The sequence below is a fragment of the Gymnodraco acuticeps genome, unplaced genomic scaffold, assembly GCF_902827175.1.
Source record: "Gymnodraco acuticeps unplaced genomic scaffold, fGymAcu1.1, whole genome shotgun sequence".
Taxonomy (NCBI): Eukaryota; Metazoa; Chordata; class Actinopteri; order Perciformes; family Bathydraconidae; genus Gymnodraco; species Gymnodraco acuticeps.
This window is the reverse complement of record NW_022989942.1, coordinates 650,762-675,859: the sequence shown is the minus strand read 5'-3', so window position 1 is coordinate 675,859 and position 25,098 is coordinate 650,762. Positions and strand designations below refer to the sequence as shown.

At 40.9% G+C, this 25,098-nt stretch overlaps 1 protein-coding gene across 6 annotated transcripts in view; it reads left to right on the top strand.

Annotated features, from left to right (window-relative positions):
- Positions 1-25,098, top strand: part of LOC117542436 (disks large homolog 1-like) — a 120,830-nt gene that overhangs the window by 88,513 nt on the left and 7,219 nt on the right. For 5 of the 6 annotated variants that reach the window (XM_034210098.1, XM_034210093.1, XM_034210095.1 and 2 more), the window contains 6 exons: positions 2,469-2,583; positions 18,115-18,297; positions 21,422-21,485; positions 22,914-22,929; positions 24,595-24,636; positions 24,988-25,038. In XM_034210098.1, coding sequence (XP_034065989.1) covers positions 2,469-2,583; positions 18,115-18,297; positions 21,422-21,485; positions 22,914-22,929; positions 24,595-24,636; positions 24,988-25,038 — 471 coding nt within the window. The remainder of the gene's footprint in view (positions 1-2,468; positions 2,584-18,114; positions 18,298-21,421; positions 21,486-22,913; positions 22,930-24,594; positions 24,637-24,987; positions 25,039-25,098) is intronic. The other variant, XM_034210094.1, reaches the window with a different exon arrangement.

The window sequence follows — 25,098 nt, the reverse complement described above, 5'->3', positions numbered from 1 at the left end:
GGGCTTTTGCAGGCTTATTGCCAGTGGCGTTGTGATCTGTGTGTTAGTTCAGTGTTCTTCCTGGGAAGCTGTGTGGTGTTAAGGAGACTAGAGGACAGTCAGTAACCATTTATTACACACTTCTCTGCTGTTTCTTCAACCACTCTGATTTACTTCCTGGTTAGAACTATATATTTTTTGTTTGAAGATAAACATCCTAAAAATCCACTGTGCACATTAATAAACACGTGATTACCTTTTTGTTTTCTCACTTTGTGCATTTCCATAAATAATGTACATTTATAATTAAAGAGGCACTGGGACATTTGTACGACCACTAGAAACTAAATGGGTCAGAAACTAAAGGGTGTTTGCAACATGTAGCAGTTGAATACTAAAGCTCATGGCTTCTTTGCTGAGTGTGTTTGCAAATCATTGCACTTTGCATTGATTGGCCAACTGGTCGCTCTCACAATGTACTACTTGTCATTCATGTGTGATGGAAATACAGTTGTTCATCGCAATCAAAACTGAAAGGGTTGTTTGGAGATTTATTGTTGTATTTGTATAAAACGTCAATTTGAGTTTGCAATGGTTTGGAAAAAAAAACATATTCACATGTTGAGGTGTTACAGTTGCAGTTTGTTTAGATTTCAGCTTTGTGTGTTTCTACTAGGTTAGTTACCTCAGCAAATGAGCGATTATTAGCTTACTAACCAGAACTCCTCCACCCAGTTTGTAGTCTAGTACAGTCTGTTTATCCCGACAGAATGCAAGACGACTTTAGTTTAGTTTTCCCTACAAATAAACTCACTTTTAATAAACACTGTCTATGTTAAACAATGTTTATTTTGTACACGTATGTTACACTTATGAAACGAAACATTTGACCAGTTTAGGAAACAACGTAATGAAGGAGGGAATGGTTTAGACTCAAATCTGTTTTTGTCTCTGCAAATGTCTGGTGTTGACTGCTGTTTCTGCGTGTCATGACCTAAGTGTTGCATGTACCTGGCTTTTGTTCTTTGGGTGCTTTTCATTATGTTAACGTTGTCACACCCTTTATTTGTGTTTTAGACAAGTCCACTGAAGTACTCTTACAAGGACAGGGAAGTCTTAAAGGATGTCAGTTACTTATGACCTGCTGCACAGCTGTGTGTCAAATGTGGGGGTGTGTTATTTATACAACACTGTTCTTCATAAAAGATCGGTTCAAGAGATTCTGCAAAGATCACACCTGTGCTCAGACTTCATGTCTCCTTGATTTCCGTGAGGAAGCATAATTTAGCAAAATATAAAATCACCATTTGCTTCAGGATGCTTTCAATCATCTAACTCCTCCTATCCAATCAGAGACACCTGATAGAGAAACGCCCTCAGCTTGCTCTGAACTACTCATCTCCATAGACACCGTAGATGGATTTAAAGGTTACCTATTATGCAAAATCCACGTTTTCATGTCTTTTATACATAAACATGTTTCAGGAACAAAGACCCCCTCTCTTTTTGTCCTGATCCATTTATATAAAAACCTATCTGAAAATGAGCTGATCAGATTTTGGCCACTTTATGATGTCATAACGTTTTTTTGGTTTGTGTAACCATTAGCCAATCAGCAACCAAGGTAACCCCCACCACCTTATCACCTGAATCTCCTCCTAGAGCACCATTGTGTTCTTTGTAATTAAATATGTCTCAGAGGGGCGTGGGGAGGGGCTCCTTATTTTCATTTAAAGTGATGTATCTGTCTTAAACTGGCTGTGTGTGTGTGTGTGTGTGTGTGTGTGTGTGTGTGTGTGGTGTGTGTGTGTGTGTGTGTGTGTGTGTGTGTGTGTGTGTGTGTGTGTGTGTGTGTGTGTGTCTTGCCTGATGATATTGACATGGACCTGGTGGTCTGATGTAACAGGAGTAAAATATTTAGATCAAACAGACTATTAGATTATGGCTGTAGAGAAGACAGCTCAGTGCTTGCGTGTGTGTGTGTGTGTGTGTGTGTGTGTGTGTGTGTGTGTGTGTGTGTGTGTGTGTGTGTGTGTGTGTGTGTGTGTGTGTGTGTGTGTGTGTGTGTGTGTGTGTGTGTGTGTGTTCAAAGCTGAGAAACACAACAGTGAGAGAACTCCGTCTGCAATTGGCCAAGGAGAACAAACTATTTGCAATTCTATTCACATCTTAAGATGCGTCTTGTACTTGTTGTACCACAGCCATTTGAAGGAAATGTGTTTAACAAAGTGTGTAAACCTCCACCGACCCCAGTGTTTGTTCATGCCTCTGAACTTCTTTCATCTACAAACTGTCATTTGCTTTCTGATCTACTGAGCAAAGGTGACTGAGGCATAAAACAAAAAATCAGTATCGCTCAGTAGCTTCTAATGTAGATTAACAGGTAGCTTGTCAATCAAATTCTCTATAAACTATTCAATAGTTTGTGAAATGATTACTTTAAAAAGCTGAATTCTGCTAACAGTGTTTTTTTGTATCTGTGTGTGTAGAGTACAGTCGTTTTGAGGCGAAGATCCATGACCTAAGGGAACAGATGATGACCAGCAGTGTCAGCTCCAGCTCCACGTCGCTCCGCTCCACACAGAAACGCACCCTATACGTCAGGTACCACAAACACACAAACACACACTCTCACACACACACACACACACACACACACACACACACACACACACACACACACACACACACACACACACACACCACACACACACACACACACACACACACACACACAGTGTTCAGAGGTGACTGATTGTCTAGTGTCCTTCAGTGTGACACCACCATTATAAGAGCTTATCTCAGCTGTCTGCTCCTCGTTTTGTGTGTGCCAGGTGCTGAAAGAGAGGTTATCACATTGGAAGAAAAATCACAATTAGATTATCCAGCAAGCACTACATATCCTGTCTAACCCACAAACACATCCATTACCTGTCAACTATTTCAATTTTCTGCGTGTGTGTGTGTGTATTCCTCTGTCCTCCTGTCCTTGCCTGTCCTGGTTGTTTAGGCTTCTCTGAATCACCCCGTCCACCCTCTCTTTCCGCTGCAAAGTCCAGAAACAGTGTCACTCCTTTTCCAGCTACACTTTAAGGGTCCTTTCTTCACAAGAATCACAGCATTCGAAATATTGATTAAACGCTAGGTCGCTGGCTCCAGATGAGTCACATTGGAGCTCTTTAGAGATCAATACAATGGAAAACAAAGTCAAGGAGAGCAGCTCTAATGATTACACTGATGACTAAAGCAATCTAATGAAGTATTCTGTATTCTCGCAGTTTACAACCCTAAGTCTCACATAACTTGAGCATGTGTTGTGATAACATTACCTTTGTATGATCAAAAAGAGTTGGCTCAAACATCAAGCAAGTGCTACAAAACTTGACATTGCAAACCAGCTACTATTACTGACCTGGCTCCATTACCCGCCTGCCTGGCTCTGGCATGATACTGATGCCATTCCCCTCCAGATTCCCGACCCACAGCAAGCCTGAAAACCTCCTCCTCCCAGTGATCAATAGGTCCTGGGCTAGCTGTGTAAACACTAACACTCCTCTGGTAATCTTATATCTAACAGCACTGCCAACAGCTACATTAACTATACAGTAGCTGATGTCAACTTGCGTTAGCAGCCTTTAGCATTACTTTTAGCAAAACTGAAAAATCTACAATAAACAGAGACCAAGAGGTTGCCTTGCTTTGTTGGGAGGGGCAATGAATTCTCATTGAACTTTAAATAAAAACATTTAGAAACACAGAGACACAAAATATACCTGTGAGACTCACATTAAGATACCACTATGATTTTGACAATGGTTGCTTATCCTGTAACAGGACTGTTTAAAAGAAAAGGGCCTGAGGAATCTTGGATTTGTTGCCATGTTGGCTTCACTGTCGGTTTTTTATCTATCATCAGTTTAAGTATTCCTGATTTGCAGGGTCAGGACTTTAAACTTAAGGGTATTTTCTATCTTTTTCAAAGGTCATTTTTGTCATTTTCTGTCTTGTGCACAAAAAAGACGAAATAGTTCAAGACATTAAATTACATGTAAGTTATGCAATACAATATAACAAACAATGAGCACCCAAACGTTACATTGTTCATTATTGCTCATGGTTGTCTTCTTATCTGGCCAAAGAAAACCCAAAGCAAAGAGGAAACTGCAGCTGACATACCATGCATGAAAGGAACATCTGACCTGAACTATGTGCAAGTGGCCTGGAAGGAAAAGGCAGCAGCAGCTTGAACAGAGTCACCTTGAACTGCTCACACCCTCTTAAGCCCCTGTCACACTGTCCCGAAATTGACACCCGATGGACACACAATAAAGGAAATGTTCAAATTCGGCTGTGATCGTAGCAACATCGGGCCATTCGTGAGGGCATCTTAAGCCATCGTATGACCGCCGGTGGAGTTTCTCAGGCTCCGGCAGCAACTTCGTGAGCGGCAACTTCGTAAGGCACTCGTGAGGGCATCCTGTCAAGTCATCTTCGTGTTATCATCGGTGCATTCACCCTCACTCTGATCGGGGCGAATGCCCGATGGCAACGATGATAACAAGATGCCCTAACGATGGCCTTACGAAGGGCAAAATTGACACACGAATTCAACACGAAAATGAACCTTCGCAAGGTCCTTCGGCAATTTTTTGGCATGCCAAAGATTTTGCCACCGCTCACGAAGTTGCTGCCGGAGCCTGAGAAACTCCACCGGCGGTCATACGATGGCTTAAGATGCCCTCACGAATGGCCCGATGTTGCTACGATCAGAGCCGAATTTGAACATTTCCTTTATCGTGTGTCCATCTGGTTGTTTTATTGCACAACAAAATCATGTAAACATATTATGTAAATAACCCAATTTGTGTTCTGTGAAACTGAAAAGGATATAATATATTATTTTGAAGGCGAGTTGACAGGAAGTTGTTGTTGCTATGGAAACAACATGACGGAGAAAACGTAATATTTTCTACATATAACGACGGAGAAAGTAAAGAACAAAGTCTGAAAATATCAGTACAGTATCATAGTACTTTAACATAATTGTTTGTGTTACTTTCGTTGCAGTTGTATGTCTTAAATGTAATGTTGCCTTCGTGTGTGGTTCGGGGCCATCTTCGTGCGAAATTCACAATTCAATATTCGTGTGTACGTTTCGGGACAGTGTGACAGGGGCTTTACAGACTGACTCACACAGAGCAGGGCTGAGACTCTGTAGGCAGCGAGAGGCCAAAGGTCATATCCAGTAGTCAAACAAGTGTCAGCGGTGTACAAGTCTGAAAGAGAAACAAGCTAATTGATTGTTTTATTGAATATATGACAATGTTTTGGTAACCTCGATGACCTACATGGCAACAAAGATCCTGTTTGTGAAACGTGGATTTAATAGACAAAACAAGAAAACATGACATTACACTGCTCGCCGTCACCCTTGTTAAATGTTAAAGTAGTCACCCATAGGCATGACATTAGCATCAATTAAGTGTGCATCCACTGTTATTTTGTGTTTTGTTTAAAAGTGAGGATAATGGCCTGTCATTTGATTAAATCACAAGAGGCCTGAATCTCCTGATAATCACTTGAGATACATGTGAGTGAAATGATGCAATAATCATTAAGTATAATTAGCTATCATTTAGAGATGCACTCTACTGATTCTATAATCAGGAAATAAAAAAGGCACGACAGTCTTTCTTCTCTGACATCATTACCAAAAATAAAACAACTCACGTGCCTTGTTTGCTACCGTCAACAGACTAACAAACCCCCCAGTGTCGATAGCCTCAGAATTTCTATCCACCAGGGCCTGCAATGATTTTTCCTCCTTCTTCACTGACAAAATCATGCAAATTAGACAGGCAGTCAGTGCCTCTGTATCAGGTACAGCAAATGTTTACCTAAAGCCATTTCAGACACCATGTCACAATTCCGTCTGATAAATGCTAAAGACCTGGAAGACATTATCCAACATCTGAAATCCTCCTCCTGTAGCCTCGACATCATCCCGACAGGATTTCAAAACTGTTTTTCATTGCTTGGCCTCAGATATACTACACATAGTAAACAAGTCTCTTCAATCAGGTGTATTTCCACAGGCCCTGAAAACTGCAATAATTAAACCGCTCCTAAAAAAGCATAACCTAGACAAAACCATAAGGCGCATTCACACTGCGGTACTTTTCCCACAAAGGTTCATGTGAACTTAGTTCATGTGAACTATTTAGTTCGCATGAACTAAGTACAGATCGCGTTCACACTGGAAAAAGTCCGTGGGGGTGGATTAGGCAAATGAAGCCGCTGACGTCACTTGTTCTTCTTCTGCTTTGGGCTTACTGGCAGGCCGCAAACCACTTCACGGCGTATACTGCCGACCAAAGTCCCCGGCCGGAAGTCCCCGGAGTTGGGGACTGGCTTCAGAAGAAGCTGCTGGGACTCCCAGCAGCTTCTACTGAAGCCTTCCGAGTAAATCGCCAGAACGCCGACACCTCCTCATCTCCACCGCTCCCATGTTTTATTTTGTGTTGCCATAAGTTAGTCTCTCTGCGTTTCTGCGCTGGGTTAATGCTAATGCTAATAATGCTAATGCGAGGATAATAAAATGGCGGCTTCACAAAACTTTTTGGGAGTTTTACGGGGCGTGGTTTGCAATCCTTCCAGCCAATCAGAAATGTAGCTCTCTTCTCACAAAAGAGCCGCTCGAAAGTCCCTGCTCTCTAGCAGGGACTTTTGTGGGGGTAAAAAGGTTCACATTAACTAATTTTAGTACCGGCTCTTTTTGGTGTGAACGCGATAAAAGAGTTCACATGAACTAAGTTCACATGAACCTTTGTGGGAAAAGTACCGCAGTGTCAATGCGCCTATTATGAATAATTACAGGCCAATATCAAACCTTCCCTTTTTAAGCAAATTGATTGAAAAAGCAGTTTTTCAACAGTTGAGTCATTTCATGTTTTTAACTGACGGTTTTGATGTGTTTCAGTCGGGCTTTCGACCTAACCACAGCACTGAGACTTCACTTGTAAAGGTCTTAAATTACATCCATTTGAACACAGACAGTGGCAGAATATCAGTGTTAGTATTATTAGATCTCACCGCTGCCTTTGATACTGTTGACCACAACATATTGTTAGACCGTCTTGAAAACTGGGTGGGAGTTTCAGCAACAGCTCTAAACTGGTTTAGCTCCTACTTGAAGGACAGAACAAACTTTGTCTCAATAGGCAATTACAAATCAACCCTGATAAATATGTCATGCGGGGTTCCTCAAGGCTCCATCTTAGGACCTTTGCTTTTTAATATTTGTATGCTACCTCTGGCTGAAATTATTAAAAAGAGCGATCTAAGCTATCACATCTATGCAGACGACACCCAGATTTATTTTAAAATTACACCGGGAGACTACTCTCCGATTAGAACACTGAGCAAGTGCATTGAGCACATCACTGACTGGATGACTCAGAACTTTCTCCAATTGAACAAACAAAAAACTGAGATCATTGTTTTTGGAGCAAAGAAGGACCGATTAAAAGTAATCGCAGAGCTTCAGTCGGCAGACTACAAAGTAACTCACAAAGCAAGAAATCTGGGTGTAGTGATGGACTCAGACCTGCATTTTAACAGTCACATTACAACAGTTAGGTCTGCATACTACCACCTGAAAAATATATCAAGGATTAAAAAACTAATGTCGCAACAGGATTTAGAAAAACTTGCCCATGCTTTTATTTTCAGTAGACTCAACTACTGCAATAGTGTATTCACAGGGCTCACTAAAAAATCTATCAGAAAGCTGCAGCTGATTCAGAACGCTGCTGCTCGAGTACTCACTGACACTAGAAAAGTAGATCACATCACTCCGGTTCTGAGATCATTACACTGGCTTCCAGTCTGCCAAAGAATTGATTTTAAAATACTACTGCTAGTTTTTAAATCTCTAAATGGCTTAGGACCGAGGTATATAGACGACCTACTCCATCACTATGAAGCATCCAGGAGTCTCAGGTCTTCTGGGTCGGGTCTGCTCTCTGTTCCGAGAATACAGTAACCACTAAACATGGAAAAGCAGCTTTTAGTTATTATGCCCCAACAATTTGGAACAAACTGCCTAAATCATGCACGTCCGCCGAAACACTTCCTATTTTTAAATCCCGACTAAAAACGCACCTATTTGCCGCTGCTTTTAATTGAGCTACCCATACTCACACTACAGCAGGGGTACTCAAATCCATCCATCCATCTTCTTCCGCTTATCCGTGGTCGGGTCGCGGGGGTAGCAGTTCCAGCAGAGAGCCCCAAACTTTCTTTTCCCTGGCGACATCAACCAGCTCTGACTGGGGGATCCCAAGGCGCTCCCAGGCCAGCGAAGAGATATAATCCCTCCACCTGGTCCTAGGTCTACCCCTTGGTCTCTTCCCAGCTGGACGTGCCTGGAACACCTCCCTAGGGAGGCGCCCAGGTGGCATCCTAACTAGGTGCCCGAACCACCTCAACTGGCTCCTTTCGACGCGAAGGAGGAGCGGCTCAACTCCGAGTCCCTCCCTGATGACCAAACTTCTCACCTTATCCCTAAGGGAGACACCAGCCACCCTGCGGAGAAAACCCATCTCGGCCGCTTGTATCCGCGGGTACTCAAATACAAATGTTAAAGGGATAGTGGAAATGGAACCTCAAATAGTTTCGTTTTAACTTATATACAAGCATAATTACGTACCAAAACAATCACACCTGATTAAAAATATATAATAATTGCCTTACGCATGTTAGAAGCACTTTATTGCAGCTTCCCCGAAGTTTTTTAGAAACGAAATTATCGCTTCAGCCAAACCGGAAGTGACGAAAACTCAGGAAGACGATACGATAACAAACCATGGCGTCTATGCAGAATGAACGTGGAAGGGCAAATATACCAGACAAAGAAGAAGGATTGTACGAGGTATCCAGTGATGATAGCGAGTTAGAAACATCCTCTCGGCTTTCCTACGAAAATGTCGTTTTAGGAACTGAATCTGAATCCGGTTCAGTAAGCGACGATGGTGACAATATTGAGCCAGACGATGGACCATTACGTCCTTATTTGTTCGAGCCCGAGCCCGAGGTGATGGTTCACGGCATGGGCAATGGCGAGGATGACCAGGACCAGGCGCCAGATGATGCACCCCTACGCACAAATAATCTTGACTGGTAGGTCCCTAAGCATAGCTCACGCATCTTAAGATCACCTGTAGCCTTTACAAATATGAATCATTGTTAACCAGTTAAGCCCGAAGGTCCCCCCAGTGGACCCCTCCCACAGTTTTTTTTTCTCTCACATGTCTCAGGGCTTCTTAACATTTATGAAACTATTAATGTTTCATACCATTTTAAAAGGTAACAAACTCCGCTAACTGACAATAAGAACAATTGTTAGCTAGAAAAAACACAAGAGTAATACCAAGCCTTTGAATTAGCATTGAGCGAAACAATGCTAACTAATGCTAACGCTTTTTTACACACAACACACGGTAGAAATGCCCTTATTACTATCTTAACTGCACAAACAAGATATATACGATTTAAAGCTGAGACTCCACAGATTCCACTCATGTAATGTCATCACTAATCCTAGGCTAGCCAGGCTGCCTGTCAAGTGTAGGCTGTACTCACAGTACTGTTAGTCTATCATGTCTATATGATGACTGTAGTGTACACATTCGACACTGTGTACCGGATAAATGGCGTTGTACAAAATGGTACAGGCTAATGATGCATTAAATCAACAAGAAAACATAATAAAATACTCACTTCTTATGTATTCCACTTTCAATTTGAGCTAGAGACCGAGGAATCTCGAAACAATCGTCAGTAAAATGACGGGAGCACACGACTGCCGAATTACTCGTCAGCTTCGGCTCCGTGAAGTTTGCCCGTGTTATCTGAACAAATTTCACCCACTGACGACGAATGGCTGGGTTTCTTGGAAACGCATGCGTCAATACGCCATTCTCTGCATTTGCTGTCGCACTACAGCCATACAAAACACATCTATTCACCATAATAAAGGTCGGCTATTCACATGCAAATGCTATTGAATGTCCGCCATTGTTTGTGCCCGTCTTCCTATGCTCTCGTCATCACCCGAAGATTCCCGACGATTCCCGAAGTATTTCGTTTCATTGAGAGGGCGCAGTAAAATTGAAAATAAAATGAAACTAGGCGCATGAAATAAAAAAAAATTGTTTATTATGCTTATTTTTAATAAAAATACATAAGTTAAACCCAAAATTCGCGGATTTCCACTATCCCTTTAAAGGTCCAAACCATTTTTTTCAAGAAGACAAAGGTCCGTTTATTACGGTCATTCAAACTTTTAAACAATTGCAACAAGATTCTTAACACGAGGTTGCAAAAACAAAAGTAATCTGTATGCATCAGTTTTCATTGTAATTGTGTCTTATTGTAAGTCGCTTTGGACAAAAGCGTCAGCTAAATGCAATGTAATGTAATGTAATGTCTGTGCTTGATACCTCAGAGTCGCAGTGTAAGAGCTGCACAGTTATGAATAAAGGCAGCTGCACCTTCTTTCATTCAGCATTCCCATTATTGCTTTATAAATGTCTTCCCGCCTTGTGTGTCCACTGAGGTTCGTCAGGCCCAACACATCTTCAACAACTTTGCCTCATCATAAAAACTCACAAACACCAGCAACTGAGCATTGTCAGTGGTGTCAGTGGACTCACCCACAGCTAAGGAAATGCACTGTGCATTTTTTATTCCATCACAAAGCTGATGAATCAAATCACCAGCCAGTATTTATGTTCTTCTGGTTGCTGTGGAATCTGAGAGGGGGATTTGCTTGATTTGACCTGTTATTTCCTCGTTTTTTTGCCTTCAACATGGTTTCCATCACTTTCAGTCATGCATTCTTTTATACTTCAGTTATTATCCAGTGGAATATCCTTACCTACTAGTTCAATCAAAGTGGTTACTTTTGTTTGGCTGGGCAGTGTAGTTTTACACAGTTTGACTTTCTCAGGACTTAAAACTGTTTTTTGGGGGCAGACCCCCACAAAGAAAAACAAATATTTACACACGTAAGGTCATCATCTTAATAGTTTTGTATGCTCATCCGTGAGCAGAGCATCACGTTGACATGTCTATTACAGCTGAATGCGGCGATTACCATCTAGCAACACTGATTAAGATCAACAGCTTTAGTGCGTTTTGATTCAATGCTGAGTACAGCCAAACTTGACAGTCTCTTCTCTGTCATTGTAGACCGCAAAATACCTTTTTCCTTCAGTGCTTGGGTCCGAATGCTTCTCGTTTTGCACCGTCCCGTTCAAATGAAATCGCCATCAATCATATTTCCACGCTTGTGCCAGGGTCAGGGGAGGGGTTACAAGACCATAGACTGACATTAATAATTGTAATATACACATCTTATTGTGAGGTTGATTTCACATACACTACTTCGACGTTAACTTGTCTACATACTTGAGCATAGCCAATTTAAATTAACCTTAGCGATGCATACAGTTCCTCCTAGCTACATAATAAAATATCTCTCTATGTTACAAGGATGACCTTATTTTATCAACCTCAAACAGAAGCCGTTTGTTCCATAGTATTATCCCACTTAACGTCTATTTCGTTTTAACCTTTATATATACAGTCTATTATTTTAACTTGGAGGCTACGATTAGCATCGTTAGCACCGATGTAGCTACCACTCGCTAACCCAAGCCAAACAATCATTACGTAGCTGATTAAAATCATTAACACATAAATAAAGCACTCGAATTTCACTTACCGCAAAACCGCATTCATGCACCGTCTGTTTTAACCGCAGAGCGAGTCACAATAGTCCGATATATAAGCATGAAGAACAAACAGCCACGGCCGGCTTCAAGTTGTGTTTCCTGGATGAACTGACCAGGCAGAGTCCCTGTAGCTAGCTTCACGGAGAAGCTAGCAGAGAGACGAGAAGCTAGCAGCAGCAGTCACTTGACAGAGCCGTCACTCAATGTGACCACGCCCTAATTTATGCAAAAACGTTAAGACCTAATATAAATAAAAGGGTCGTGTTAGAAAACAATTCACTCACAGATCCATAATCATGAAGGTGGAATCTAACTATATCGATAATAAAATGTATGGAGCCAGGGGTAGAAACATGTTTTTTTCTGCTGTAAAATTGGGCATTTTAACATGGGGGTCTATGGAAATTGCTCCTTTCTGCAGCCATCGCCTATCGGCCAATATATGAACTGCAGTTTGTGGCACTTCCGTATTGGCGTCGCGGCTATTCCCCAGAGTTTGCTATTATACATCCATGGAGTTTGTCCCTTGTACAAGACGTGCATCTTGTGCTGCATTCGCTTGCACTCGGACATTAGAGACTTTCTCTCATAAATGTCCGATGAGCCACAACTTTTCTTTCAAAACAAAGCTGCCAACTTGGGTGGCAAGGCCTATTTTTAGGATGGCCGTTGCCACCCCATGCCACCCCGGTGGGTGAAACTATAGGCTACTAGCTACAGTACAGATGCAACTAGATGAGCTGTTAACTCTCGCTCTGACTTTTTTTTTTTAAACTCTCGCTCTGACTCAGACAGGTTGAAAGAGACGACACACGCATTTTTCCCACCCGCATTCCGCGAAGACCTACGCCCTACTGTGCCTCTGATTCGCAGACTGTTGGTGGGGGGGGGGGAACGCTGACGGGATGCTGAATGTGATTGGACCAATGACAGACACACACAGACAGTGCAACAGTCGGACATGCAGGGCGCTGTTTGCAGTGGACATAGCGGAGAATTTTGACTCGTTGTGTTGTGGCGATGTCTCGCAGATAACACAGATAATACAGATAATACATTATGAAAAGTATAATTTGCTCAGAGTCCAGAGACAGTTGTGGTTCGGTCCGGATCCGGACCAGAGTCCGGACTTTGAGGATGCCTGCACTACAGTATGCCTTTTTAGTCATGTATTCTGTACCTGCTGTGTTTATTTATTTAATTTATTTCATTACCTTTGCTTTATGCCTGTTTTTAAATGCCTTTTCAATAATGTATTTATGCTGTATTTGTTCTTAAATGTCTTTTAATCTGTAAAGCACTTTGAATCGCCACGTGCTGAAAAGTGCTATATAAATAAAATTGCCTTGCCTTGCCCTGCCTTTCCTTACTGCACACTTCAACTTAGTGCAAAAGCATATTTCTCTGAATATCTAGCCAAGTCAAAAAGCAGAAAGAGCTCAATTAATTTCATAAAACTGCTCTTATAGTTCATACTTTTTATTCCATCCTTACCAAACAGATGATAACAATAATATAATTCTGCAACCGAACAAGCAATTATTTGTTATCCACTTTGAGTTATAGCTGTGCTTAAAGTTAAATGCTAACATCAGCATGAAAATATGCTTATAGCGACAATGCTAAAATGCTATTGTTACACACATATTTTGTTTGCTATGCTTACTGTCTTTTTAAGCTTTTTAGCATGCTTACAGTGGCCAATCAGCCATAAACACAAAATACCCCAGACACCAACAGATACAGTATTTAGTTATTATGACCTAAGGCATTGGACACAATATATTTCTGACTTAATGATATTACTGAAAGAAAATGCCAGGTGATTACAAATCATTCGAGGGACTAATATTTCCTGTACAAAATGTCATGCCAATCTCTTTAATAGATGAGATATTTCAGTTAAAACCAAAGTGGTGGAACACTTTCTTTGGCATCTCTTGAGCCACGCTCCTAGCATCTTTTTGAACATGGTGTCCTTGACTGTAATTGTAGATTGCATTAGGAAACATGCGTATCGGAAAATGATCATGACACTATGAGTTAATCAGTTTCATAATGAATTTTAATACCAAGGTTCCTACAAGTCTTGCAAAAAAAATCAGGCGAGGATCATTTCAAGGTTATATAGAATAATGAAGTCACTCCCCCAACATCCCACAGATAAATTACTGTCTTAAGGGAAGTCGCTGTATCTGGTTACTGCACATAAATGACCAATCAGCTTTAAATATTGAAAAAGGGAACACTCAGATTTGTCGAGGTGAGGCTGTTGGTGCGTGAAAGATTGATGGTGTCGAGTGCTGTGGGCTGCTGTGTGTGTTCCTGCATGCATATACAGTGTGTGTGTGTGTGTGTGTGTGTGTGTGTGTGTGTATGTGTGTGTGTGTGTGTATGTGTGTGTGTGTGTGTGTGTGTGTGTGTGTGTGTGTGTGTGTGTGTGTGTGTGTGTGTGTGTGTGTGTGGGTGTGTGTGTGTGGTGTGTGTGTGTGTGTGTGTGTGTGTGTGTGTGTGTGTGTGTGTGTGTGTGTGTGTGTGTGTGTGTGTGTGTGTGTGTGTGTGTGTGTGTGTGTGTGTGTGTGTGTAGCGGGGTGTTAGGACTGTTTGCATGTGTATAACGGGTAAGATGAACCTTTCCTCAGAGGAAACTCAACCGAAGCAAGGTGACATGTATGTGGGTGTCCTTCCCTCTTCTCTTTCACCCATAATGTCCTATTCTAAACACAGTAAGTCTCCATAATGTGTCATTGTAATTGTATTGTATTGTATTGTACTGCACCAGAGTCTGAGCCCAATTCACAGTGAATATTTTAGTCTTAATGACCAATAATATTTTTTGGTTTTATTGTTTGTGATTAAGCAGCTGCCAATTTTTACATCTGGGGATTTATTTTCTCTCAGAACAGGGAAACAGGTTCAAAGTGATAACAGACCTGATATGCCATTACAGGCTACGAGGATACGATCGATATAGTTATATATAATATAACATTGACGCATTGACTGGGGTTTGAAGTCTCTAAAAAGGCTTAGAATCGTGTCTCACTGGTCGCTGAAAAATGATACCAATCTCTGCAGTACTCCGTGCTAGATATCAATTTCAATGCATTTTAAGTAGCCGCCATGCCCAGGAACATTTGCTTCTCCAAACTGAATATTATGGTTTTAAAATTGCTCCCGAGATTTTTTGAGTGAGTTTTGTTGAATGAGATCTGACCCTCAGTCTGAGAATATAATATATTGTATCCAATTTACAGTTTCTAAATGTTAAACAAACGGTATCAACTAGAATGTCACCCTGAGAAGGCAGACCTCCACCAATGGTGCATTACAAAAAGGTCCCAGCCCCAGTTGATGAATCACTGCCATACAGTAACTAGCATTCTAGGTATTTACCTAGCATACACGCCTCTGAAATAAAGTGCATGTACATGCAAGAATCTCACAAGTATATTTGGTGAAAACCTAGAGAGAACCGCATTGCAGTTCGGACTATAGGTTGCTGGCTGTGCGAAAAGCAACACAAATATACTGTGTGTATAAGTGTTTAAAATGTCCACAGCACTCGCTGGGAAAAGGTGTAAAAGATGGCCAGGTGTTTCTGTTACACTCTGCGGTGATTACCGTGTGTTCCTTCACTCGAGTAATTACATTTTAGAGGGTCTCACATAGGAATTAAAACGCCTTGAGTACCAAGAGCTGGTAATTGATTTAGAGTTGCCTTTGCATGTGGCCTTAAATAATAAACGATCCATTAAAGTAGTCTAAAAAAAGTCCTTTTGGGATTTGTGGTCCTCTGAAAATACTGCTGCTCTTATTTCTTTCTGTATATTTCTCTCTTGGTGACAAAATGATAGAAATGAAGGATATGTATACTCTCTCTTCTGACAGCTGCCCTTTACTTTATGTCTCTGTGGACCCACTAATGTAAATTCAGCCCTGCCCCTATTTAACACATTTCTTACTACTTTACACATCCAGCAATTACTGTGTGTTCCCTCACTCGGGTAATTAGATAGCGTCCCTCCCACATGATTAAAACAACTGTAATGTGGAGAGCAGGTAATTGATTTAGAGGTACATTTACATAGCTGTGGCCATTAATACATCTACACATTAGTGTGACCTGGTTGCTGCAAAAATCATTAGGGGATGTGTGAAACTCTCCCAATGAGAGCTTTCTTGTCTATTCTACTCCATATCTTATTCTATAAGGTTATGTATACACTCAAATCTGACAGCTGCCCTTTACTTACTATTGTATGTATCTGTGGACCCACTAAGGTAAATGTAAGCCTGCACTTTATATGCCCTGAAGGATATATACTGTAACCTTTCACATGCTGTCTCCTTCTCTCATGTATTTCACTATTTGGGAACATTACAATTTATCATAATAAATTATTACATTATTGTTGACCTGCTCCCCATCCCTCTGCAGACCCCAATGTCTCACTAATCAGTGTAACCGCTGATACAGTTCCACAGCAACTGCTTTATCAATTCTGCTCATAGAAGACAGACATATTGTTCACGATACGTCTTATTTACAAATAAAAAAGCCTGCACAATTGTAGATTACAATGATTTTGTAACACTGGTTCATTTACGCAGCGTTTCCTGGAATGGTGAATGTGTTCTGGGACCAATGATAGGTACACAAAAAAAAAAATGTTTACACATTTTATTCAGCTGGAAAAAATGGGAACGTGTCCACAAAAGCCTATAATTCAACATTTGTAAAAATAAAAAAAAAGTATAATAATAATAAATTAACAATGAATAAATATGTACTTAGGTTTTGTTAGAGCATTTCCTTAAAGGAAGTTCCTGCAAAATTGATAAACTCAAAACTCAGTACAGGTTACGTTCCTACAAATATTTCTTTCTTTTATAGCTGTCCTTTCAAAATGAAACAATGGCATGAACCGTTTCTGTAAATGCCCTAAAGCAACAACAACAACAACGAAGTTACAGTATATTCAACTGACAACCCAACAGTGATTTACCTTGAAGAAACAGTCAAATAATGTCATCATGGCAACATCTCTGAATCACATCCAAAACGCTTTCATGTGACTTTTTGGAAGGCATGTCAAGACAAACATTTGGGTTGTTGCTGTTCTTTCCACTTTTATTATTACCTGACCCCATGTTCCCAAGACAACGTTCAAGACATCAACAGGAAAAAACATAGCTGTAAAATAATATCTTACCAAACATGGTACCTGATGCTACCTGATTATACACTTCCACCAGTTTGAAGTCAGATTTAAATATCACAAAATCACATTTTAGCAGGCAGCTAAATATATTATGTCTCGTGAGGAGGTCTTACCTTCCTCATTTTTAATCAATAAAACATGAGGTAGTTTTTATACTGGTGTTAGACTCTCTGTGTGTCTACCTCTGTGTCTGATTCTCTCTCGGTTTCTTCTTCCCTGTCTATATTCTGTTTTATTGATGAAGGCAGTAGGGACTTTGGGGGATGCCAGTTATTTCAGCTCTAGTTCCTTTGCACCACACACACACACATACACACACATACACACATACACACACACACACACACACACACACACACACACACACACACACACACACACACACACACACACACACACTCATGCACACTGCTGGCCTACTTTCCTGGGTCTTTTTCCCTCTAGATGGGGTTTTGGAACTGTGGTCACTGTTCAGACACGGGCACAAACATACACAATCGACACAAACAGACTGCACACAGACAGATGTGTACAATTACATTTACACACACACACACACACACACACACACACACACACACACACACACACACACACACACACACACACACACACACCACACACACACACACACACACACACACACACACACACACACACACACACACACACACACACACACACATACAGTACAGCCATGTGCACACAGACAAGGTCATACATAATGGTGTTGGAAAGCAGTCCTCAGCTGTTTTGTCTCTCACTCACTACAACACATCTGGCTGTTTTTCTGTATTGTTTCGTCAGTTCATGTATTTTTAGCTTTGATTATTGTTGTCAAAAGTAATGTGAGGCATTCAACTACATTGTCTCTTTTTTTCCAATTTGGAATAAAGATAGAATGGGGAATCTTACATTTATTCCTGTAAAATATTTTTGTTGTTTCATTACGACAATGCAAAATAAGAAGTTATTATTTCACTAAATGACTGTCTAATGTTTCTAATGGTGTCGACTCCAGCTTGTATTGTCAGTCTGAAGTAGCATTTATCTTTTTTCTTTTTGACAAAATGTGTAAAATCTAAAATTGTTGCTTCTCTGTCTGTCTGCAGAGCGTTGTTCGACTACGACGGCAGTGTGTCCGATCTGAGCGCGCCCAGTCAGGTCCTGCCCTTTCATTTCGGGGATGTCCTCCACGTGACCAGCGCTGGCGAAGAGGAGTGGTGGCCCGCCCGCCACCTCAGCCCCCCGCCTCCAAACTGCCCTGAAGTCGGCGTCATCCCCAGCCGCAGGAGGTCAGAGTTCAAAGGGTTTGGGTCGGGAGTGGCTCTCTGATATTATTGACTGAAGTCTGCGAGCTTTAGGCAGTCAACTCTTGTTCCTGCACTCACTGTTTTATTTAGTCATGATGTACTGAAGCCGTCAGTTCTTTGATTATTCTGCTAGTATTTTAAGTCTGTAAATACTTTAAGTCCCAGCTCCATCCTAGAATCAACCTGTATTTCCCACTGGGGAAGTGAGTATTGTTGTCCCCACTTCCTGCTGTCCTGAGCCTCAGGAGGGAGCATCAAGGTCAGAGCCTTGGCGCCAAACATCGATGCTGTACATACTCCTCTCCACCACAGAATCAATTCCACAAGAGTCGGTCCTTATCTCATGCTCCACCTCGTTCCACCTTGTAATCCTTTCTTATTCCCCTCCTCTTTTCCTTCTCTCCTTCTTTTTCTCCTCTTCCTTCTCTCATTATTCTCACCTCGTCTCTCACCTTTCCTTTTCCTGGTCCTCATTCTCTTTCTTTTATTCTCCTACTATTCGTTCTTCACTCACATCCTTTACCTGCGCCTTCTCCTCTCGTTGTCTTCTCCCATTTCACCTCCTCTCCTCTTTGTACTCTTCCTATTCTCCCCTTTTCAGCTCCTTATCTCCTTTCTCTTCCCCATCCTCCTACTCATGACCATTTCCTTCTCCTCCTCCTTCTGTTGTATATGCAACTCTTTATTCCTCCTTTTCTCCTTCTACTCTATTCCTCTCTTCCTTTTATCATACAACTTCTCTTTATCTCCTTCTCTCATCTCCTCCACTTTCTTCTTTTCTTGTGTCTACACCTCCTTTTTCGCCTCTCTACCTTCTCCTTATCTCCTCTACTCTCGCCCCCTCTTCCTTATCCTCCTCTGCTTTCTCTTTCACCCTGCACCTCTTCCTCTCCTTCTTTCCTCCTCTTCTCTTTCTGTCTCCCATGTCCTCTCCTCTGCCTCCTGTTCCTGTCCAGGACAGCTCTGGGTGGTGGAGGGTTTCAAATTGGTTTCAGTTTACGTCGGGGTGTTATTTTGCTGCTGGCTCATAGCACTGCAAACATCATCACTATGAAGAATGTGCTGAATTTAAACCTGAGGTAGAAACTCTTCCCTCTCATCTCCTGCAGAGGAGGTGACAGAAAGATGTTGATAGCTTTCTGAGGTGGGAAGAAGAGACACATTAGAACAGGTCTGTCCATGACGTGGAGGATGCTGAAAGTGATGGAGTTGAAGGGAAGAAAGGGAGGCAGTGACGACAGTGAATAAGTGAAAGAAATTAGAGGCGACAAGGATGAGTGGGAGTGAGGAGCGTGAGGGATGGATGTAGAGACGCGGGGTCAGAGGGCGGAGTATCAATACACGGAGGTGTTAGAGTAGTGGCAGGTTGTTAACAGTGGGTGCATCGGGGTAAAATAATAACAGAATATTATATATATATAATATAAGGTATAATGGTCTCTCCCTCTCCCCAAGTTATCTTCCCTCCCCCTCTCCCTTCTTGTTTTTCTCCTCCTTTCCTCTTCCTTTTGGTCGACCTTCTCCTCATCTTCCAATTCTTCACTGTTCATTGTCCTTACATCCGTACTGAAGCTCTCCTCCTCTGTATCTAATCCTCCTCTCCTTTCCCCCCTCCCCCCTGGTCTTACACCATCTCCACTTCAGTCCTTTCATCATGCTTCTGTTCTTTTTACTTGAGTATTTCCATTTTATGCTACTTTGTACTTCTACTTTACTACAATTCAGAGATAAATTGTGTACTTGTAATCCACTTTTCTGTCAGCCCTTCTTCTCCTCGTCCACCTTGTCTTGTCTTCATCTCCTCCCATCTTACTTCTTATCTTCCTATTTCTGTTTCACCTCCTCCTTGTCCTGCTCCTCTTCTCTCTTCTCCTCTCCTTCTTGAGAATAATAGCCATTTCTTTGGAATTGTACTCTGATCACACGAAAGTGAAAGAGATTAGAGAGGAGAGTATTGAGAAACAAAGACGACTCATCTGTATTGGCAGTAGAGTCAACATGCTCACATAAAGGTGATGTTCAGAGCCGAGCTGTCAGCAGACATTAAAACCCAAGAGTAGCCTGCAGTCTGACGTCGTTCCTCCAGTAAATATTGTCATTTCCTCTGGGCTGCTGCTCTGTTTTCAGTATGTTCAGATGTTGACAGGCATTAGGAGGCTCAAAGCTGCATTATTCAAGACTGTGTATAAAAACACAGCCTTAATTATAAAGTATGGCTTCTACAGAGAAACTGAGACGGTGGAGATTCACCTTATTTGAAATTCTAGTGTTGAATGTGATTGCCAGCAGGAAGTGACCCTGTATCGAGAGTGACACATCTACATTTAAACTGGAAGGCAAAACGGTCTCTTTAGTTGGAGCAAGCAGGGCCTTCTAGGAGAACGTAGATGTTCTACCCTGAGACTAAGATATTTTGGTCATGTCTGACTCTCATCCCTTTACATTTGTAATAAGGTAATCACATTATTATTATTGGACAGCATATCCGTTCCTTTGTAATATCTGAATATTAAAGTCCACAAATTAAATCAGATGACTGTCACTACTTATCAAAATATCATAGTCTCATATGCTGCTAATAGACAAGATAGATCAAGAAAATGTTTTAATATGAGCTATAGAATTACTTTTTTGATAAAGGACTGTCAGGTGATATTTCTATATTTCTATGGATCAGTCTGAGATTGAAGTAAATGTGCAGTTTGATGATGTTTTAAAGCGATTCTGTGATGAAAGGTTTGATCTTCCAGACATTAGAGGAGATCAAATGGAGTTCACATTCGCCTGGTTATACCCCATTATTTGACTGTGAACAGTTATTGTTGTGAAGGCAGTGTTTCACAAGAAATGCAATGAGCCGTATCATGTCTGAGAAGCCTGAAGGAAGTCACAACATTGATGGATGATTTATTTCCATTTCTCAAATTGCCTTCTCAATACATCTTTTCAAATGTACTCTTCACTAAACAATAATCAAAGAAGCTCTTCCTAGACTATGTCTGAAAAACCAACAGATTTAGTTGTATTTGCTTTTATTCAAACTCTTATGTTTGTGTGTTGTGTCTGTATTTCTCTTAATGTCTATTCATGTCCTCTCATCTCACAGGGCAGAGAAGAAGGAGAGGTCGAGGTTAAAGACGGTCAGAGTGGCGAGGTCTCAGGACAGATCGGTGAGTGGACCTTTTTAAAAGATGTTTGGTGATAACAAAGGTCACCAAAGGCACATTTAAGAGTTTAGCGTATTACTGTTGGTGCACTAACCAGCATGAGGTTAATTTCTCAAAAGAGAAACCCATATTAGTAGAACACATATTACAGCCTAAGACTGAAAGTTGTTGCTTAAAAGGAGTTAAACTTCTTTTAGGAGTGTGCTCCTATTTCCTTGAGTACCACATGAAACTCTTTCCAATGAGCTTCCAGTCTAAACGTAGACTGTAATGATGATGTGTTGAGATGCTGTTAAAGTTTAAACCAAGTGAAGAAGTAACTTATAGGCATCGGGTTATTTGCAGAGGAAAGTATTTTTCCACCTGTCTATTAAAATAAATCTAACAATGCTATAAAAAAATAAAAGTAGAAAAGAACACTGCCTCACAGAGTCGTTCAACCATTCTTCATCCGAGCTGTCTGAGCGTTGAGCAAAACACATAAATAAATGTAATTAAATTACCATAATTTCTCATATACACAATCTTTTATGACTTGCTCCAGGAATCAACAAACAAATCGAAAAAGCTGAATAGAATAAAACAAATGGTAATAAGTGTGAAGTATTAATGAATCATAAGTGTATTTCACAGCCAACAGATTAATGTAGCAAAGTATAAAGTAAAAGGTAACGTTTCTTAAGTAACATAAAACGTTATATTTACAGTGTCATTCCAAAAGCAGCTTCATTTATTCTGGTCACAATAAACCGACAGTTCATTATTTCAGTTCATTTCATTCAGATTCTGCAATATGGTTCCATGAATACTTGTATTAGCACTCAATATTATGGGATTTTATACAACAAATTGGTTAGTTAGAGAATGAGCTGTCTAAAAGTCTCTTGTGCCCGTGACTGCCGTACCACCTGTTTATATGAGAAGTGTAGCGCTGTTAACCATCAATTAGAGACTAATTCAAGTTGTTTTGAAATTCAGGCTTTGAAAGTTTCCAGGCTGAGTTTAATAAAGCGAGGCGATGACGAGACTTGAATCACACTTCACACGGCGTGAGGATGGGAGCTGACACACCAGTCTAACACAAGCTATTGATATCAGTGTGTTGTCAGCTCGCTCTCTGTTTTCTTCACACTGTGAATCAGCAAGTCTGCAATCAGCTACTCTGCACGGTGAAGAGCTGCTAATTAAAAAAAGATCACACACAGATAGACACACACACATGCGTGCTGTATCCCCTGGCTCCGTGCTTTGAGAAAGACTGCAAAGGATTCTTATTAAATGTGTGTGTGAGCGTGTGTGTGTGGAATAAAGAACCCATGAGCTTTCAAAAAGGGCCTCTGCTGATAACAGTCAGATACTGTTATGATCATCTTCACGTCAGATCATATTCTATCATGAATAATAACTCTCTCTCTCTCTGTCTCTCTGCAGGATCAGGATGATAAAGGTATGTATTCTCTCCCTCAGTGACACCTGCTGGTCAGTATATTACATTACATGTCACTTGTTAGACGCTTTTATCCAAAGCGACTTACATACTCAATACTGTGGGCAATCCCCACAGGAGCAATTTGGGGTGAAGTGTCTCAGGGACACAACAACATGCTGACTGCAGTGGGGTTTGAACCTGTGACCTCCTGATCCGAATACCAACTCACAACCCACTGCACCACACGCCTCCCCTATAGTATATAGTATATGTCACTTCAGATTCTTCACAAACCACACTGACACTAATGTAGCTTTATCTCATCCTCAATCCCTAGTGTTGACTGTAATAGATTAGTACCCACAGTATGGGTGGGTCTAACAACTGAAATTCATAAAAAAAATGTTTGCAATTTGTATTGACATACACATTGTATAGATCTAGTCCAGCCAGCCAATAATGGTTTAATGTTTTTTGCTAGAAAATATAGGGGAAATGGTTTAATAGTGAACAAAAGCAATTGATCAGTAGAAGAAGAAGCATTCAGATCATTGAATTAAGCAAAAGCAATACCACATTTCAAAAATAGTACATTTAAATTGTACTTTAGCAAATATATGTAAGTTTGGTCAGCAATATATCCTTAAAGTATTACTTTTACTCAAGGTAAACAAATTATCTTTTTGACAATGCTTCGTACTTTGTAAATGTTCCTTTGTGAAGTAGCTAGTTACTTCCAAAAATACAATATTTTTATATGAAGTCTAGTGCAGTAGAGGAATTTTGCATAACATTAAAGGTGGGGTATGTAAGTTTGAGAAACCGGCTCGAGATACACTTTTTGTTATATTCCATGGAATGCTCTTAACATCCCGATAGCAATGAATATCTGAAGTGCTTTGACAAAAAATCCATAACAAAATGTCATCTGTGGAAGCCGTAATACTGTAAAAAGCACGACCAATCATTTTAGCCGGCCCGGCTAAAATAACTGGATGGCCTACCTGCCTGTCAGCCTTCCATCTGTGCACAAACTTATCTCGTGCCCTCATTGGTCATGTGTGTTGGAGGAGGGGCTCTGTAAGGAAGTGGCAGATTTGTTCCAGTTGTGTATTTTCAAATTCTAGCGTACTCGAGCTGATTTCTCCAAAATGACCTACCCCACCTTTAAAATACTCTAATAAAGTACAAATACCCCAGAATTGTACTTTAGTCAAGTCCGAACTAATCTACTTTCCACCAAATGTTTGTGATAATAACACTTTCAACAAAAAGCCATACATTTATGGAAGTGCAGCACTAAATGACTGGAGTACCCATTACAGATCGCAAAAGCTGAATATTTCAACCCAAATGTTGGATATAGAGTAATCCTGTTGACTTTGCCATACCTTTATGAATGTTACAAAGTAGAACAAGAAAGGAAGTGGTTAACTGTTATATCTGTTATGTTCAGGTGTAAACATACTTATAGGTTAATATCCTCTGGCCTCCTGCTCCCCTGAACACCATGAGTAAACAGACACTGAAGGATGAATATGGTGTGGCTGATGTTTTCTCTTATAAGAGAAAGGTTGTCATTGGTTGTTTGACATTTAAACAATGCAAGTCTGTGTGCGTTTGTCTGTATCTTTATGTTTGTATGTGTTTGTGTTGCTGACTCTGACTGTCTTGTCCTTCCAGAGCTGGTAACCTCTTGCACCAGCGATAGTGAGAGTAGTTCCTGTAAGTCAAGACTCTCCTCTACGGCTTTCTTTCTCTCTTTCTCTAAGTCTCTCTTCTCTTCTTCTTTGCTTTTTCTTGTTCAGTTTTTATTTGTGTGTGTTGTATTTCTCTGTGTGTGCTTCTGGTGTATACAGTACACGCACATGTGTATTTGTGTGCTGTGATTTCTTTGTTCTTATGTGCATAGTGTTTGTGTTTTTGTGAGCACAAGTTACCTCTGCTTCTCCAGTCTCCTTTGCCAGAGCTGTTGAAGAAGATGAATCCAGAAGTAGAAAAGGGTCGGGGGTGTTTTCATGTTGATGATCCCTCCCACTTTGCCTCTTAACGTGTCCATCATTTCTTCCCAATCAGCCGGCCAGGAGGAGACCCTCCTCACATACCAGCCTGTCATGCAACTGGAAGGTCAGTGCTCAATTTCACATCACAGTAACTCATTTGTTTATTATTATTTTACTGTCTTGT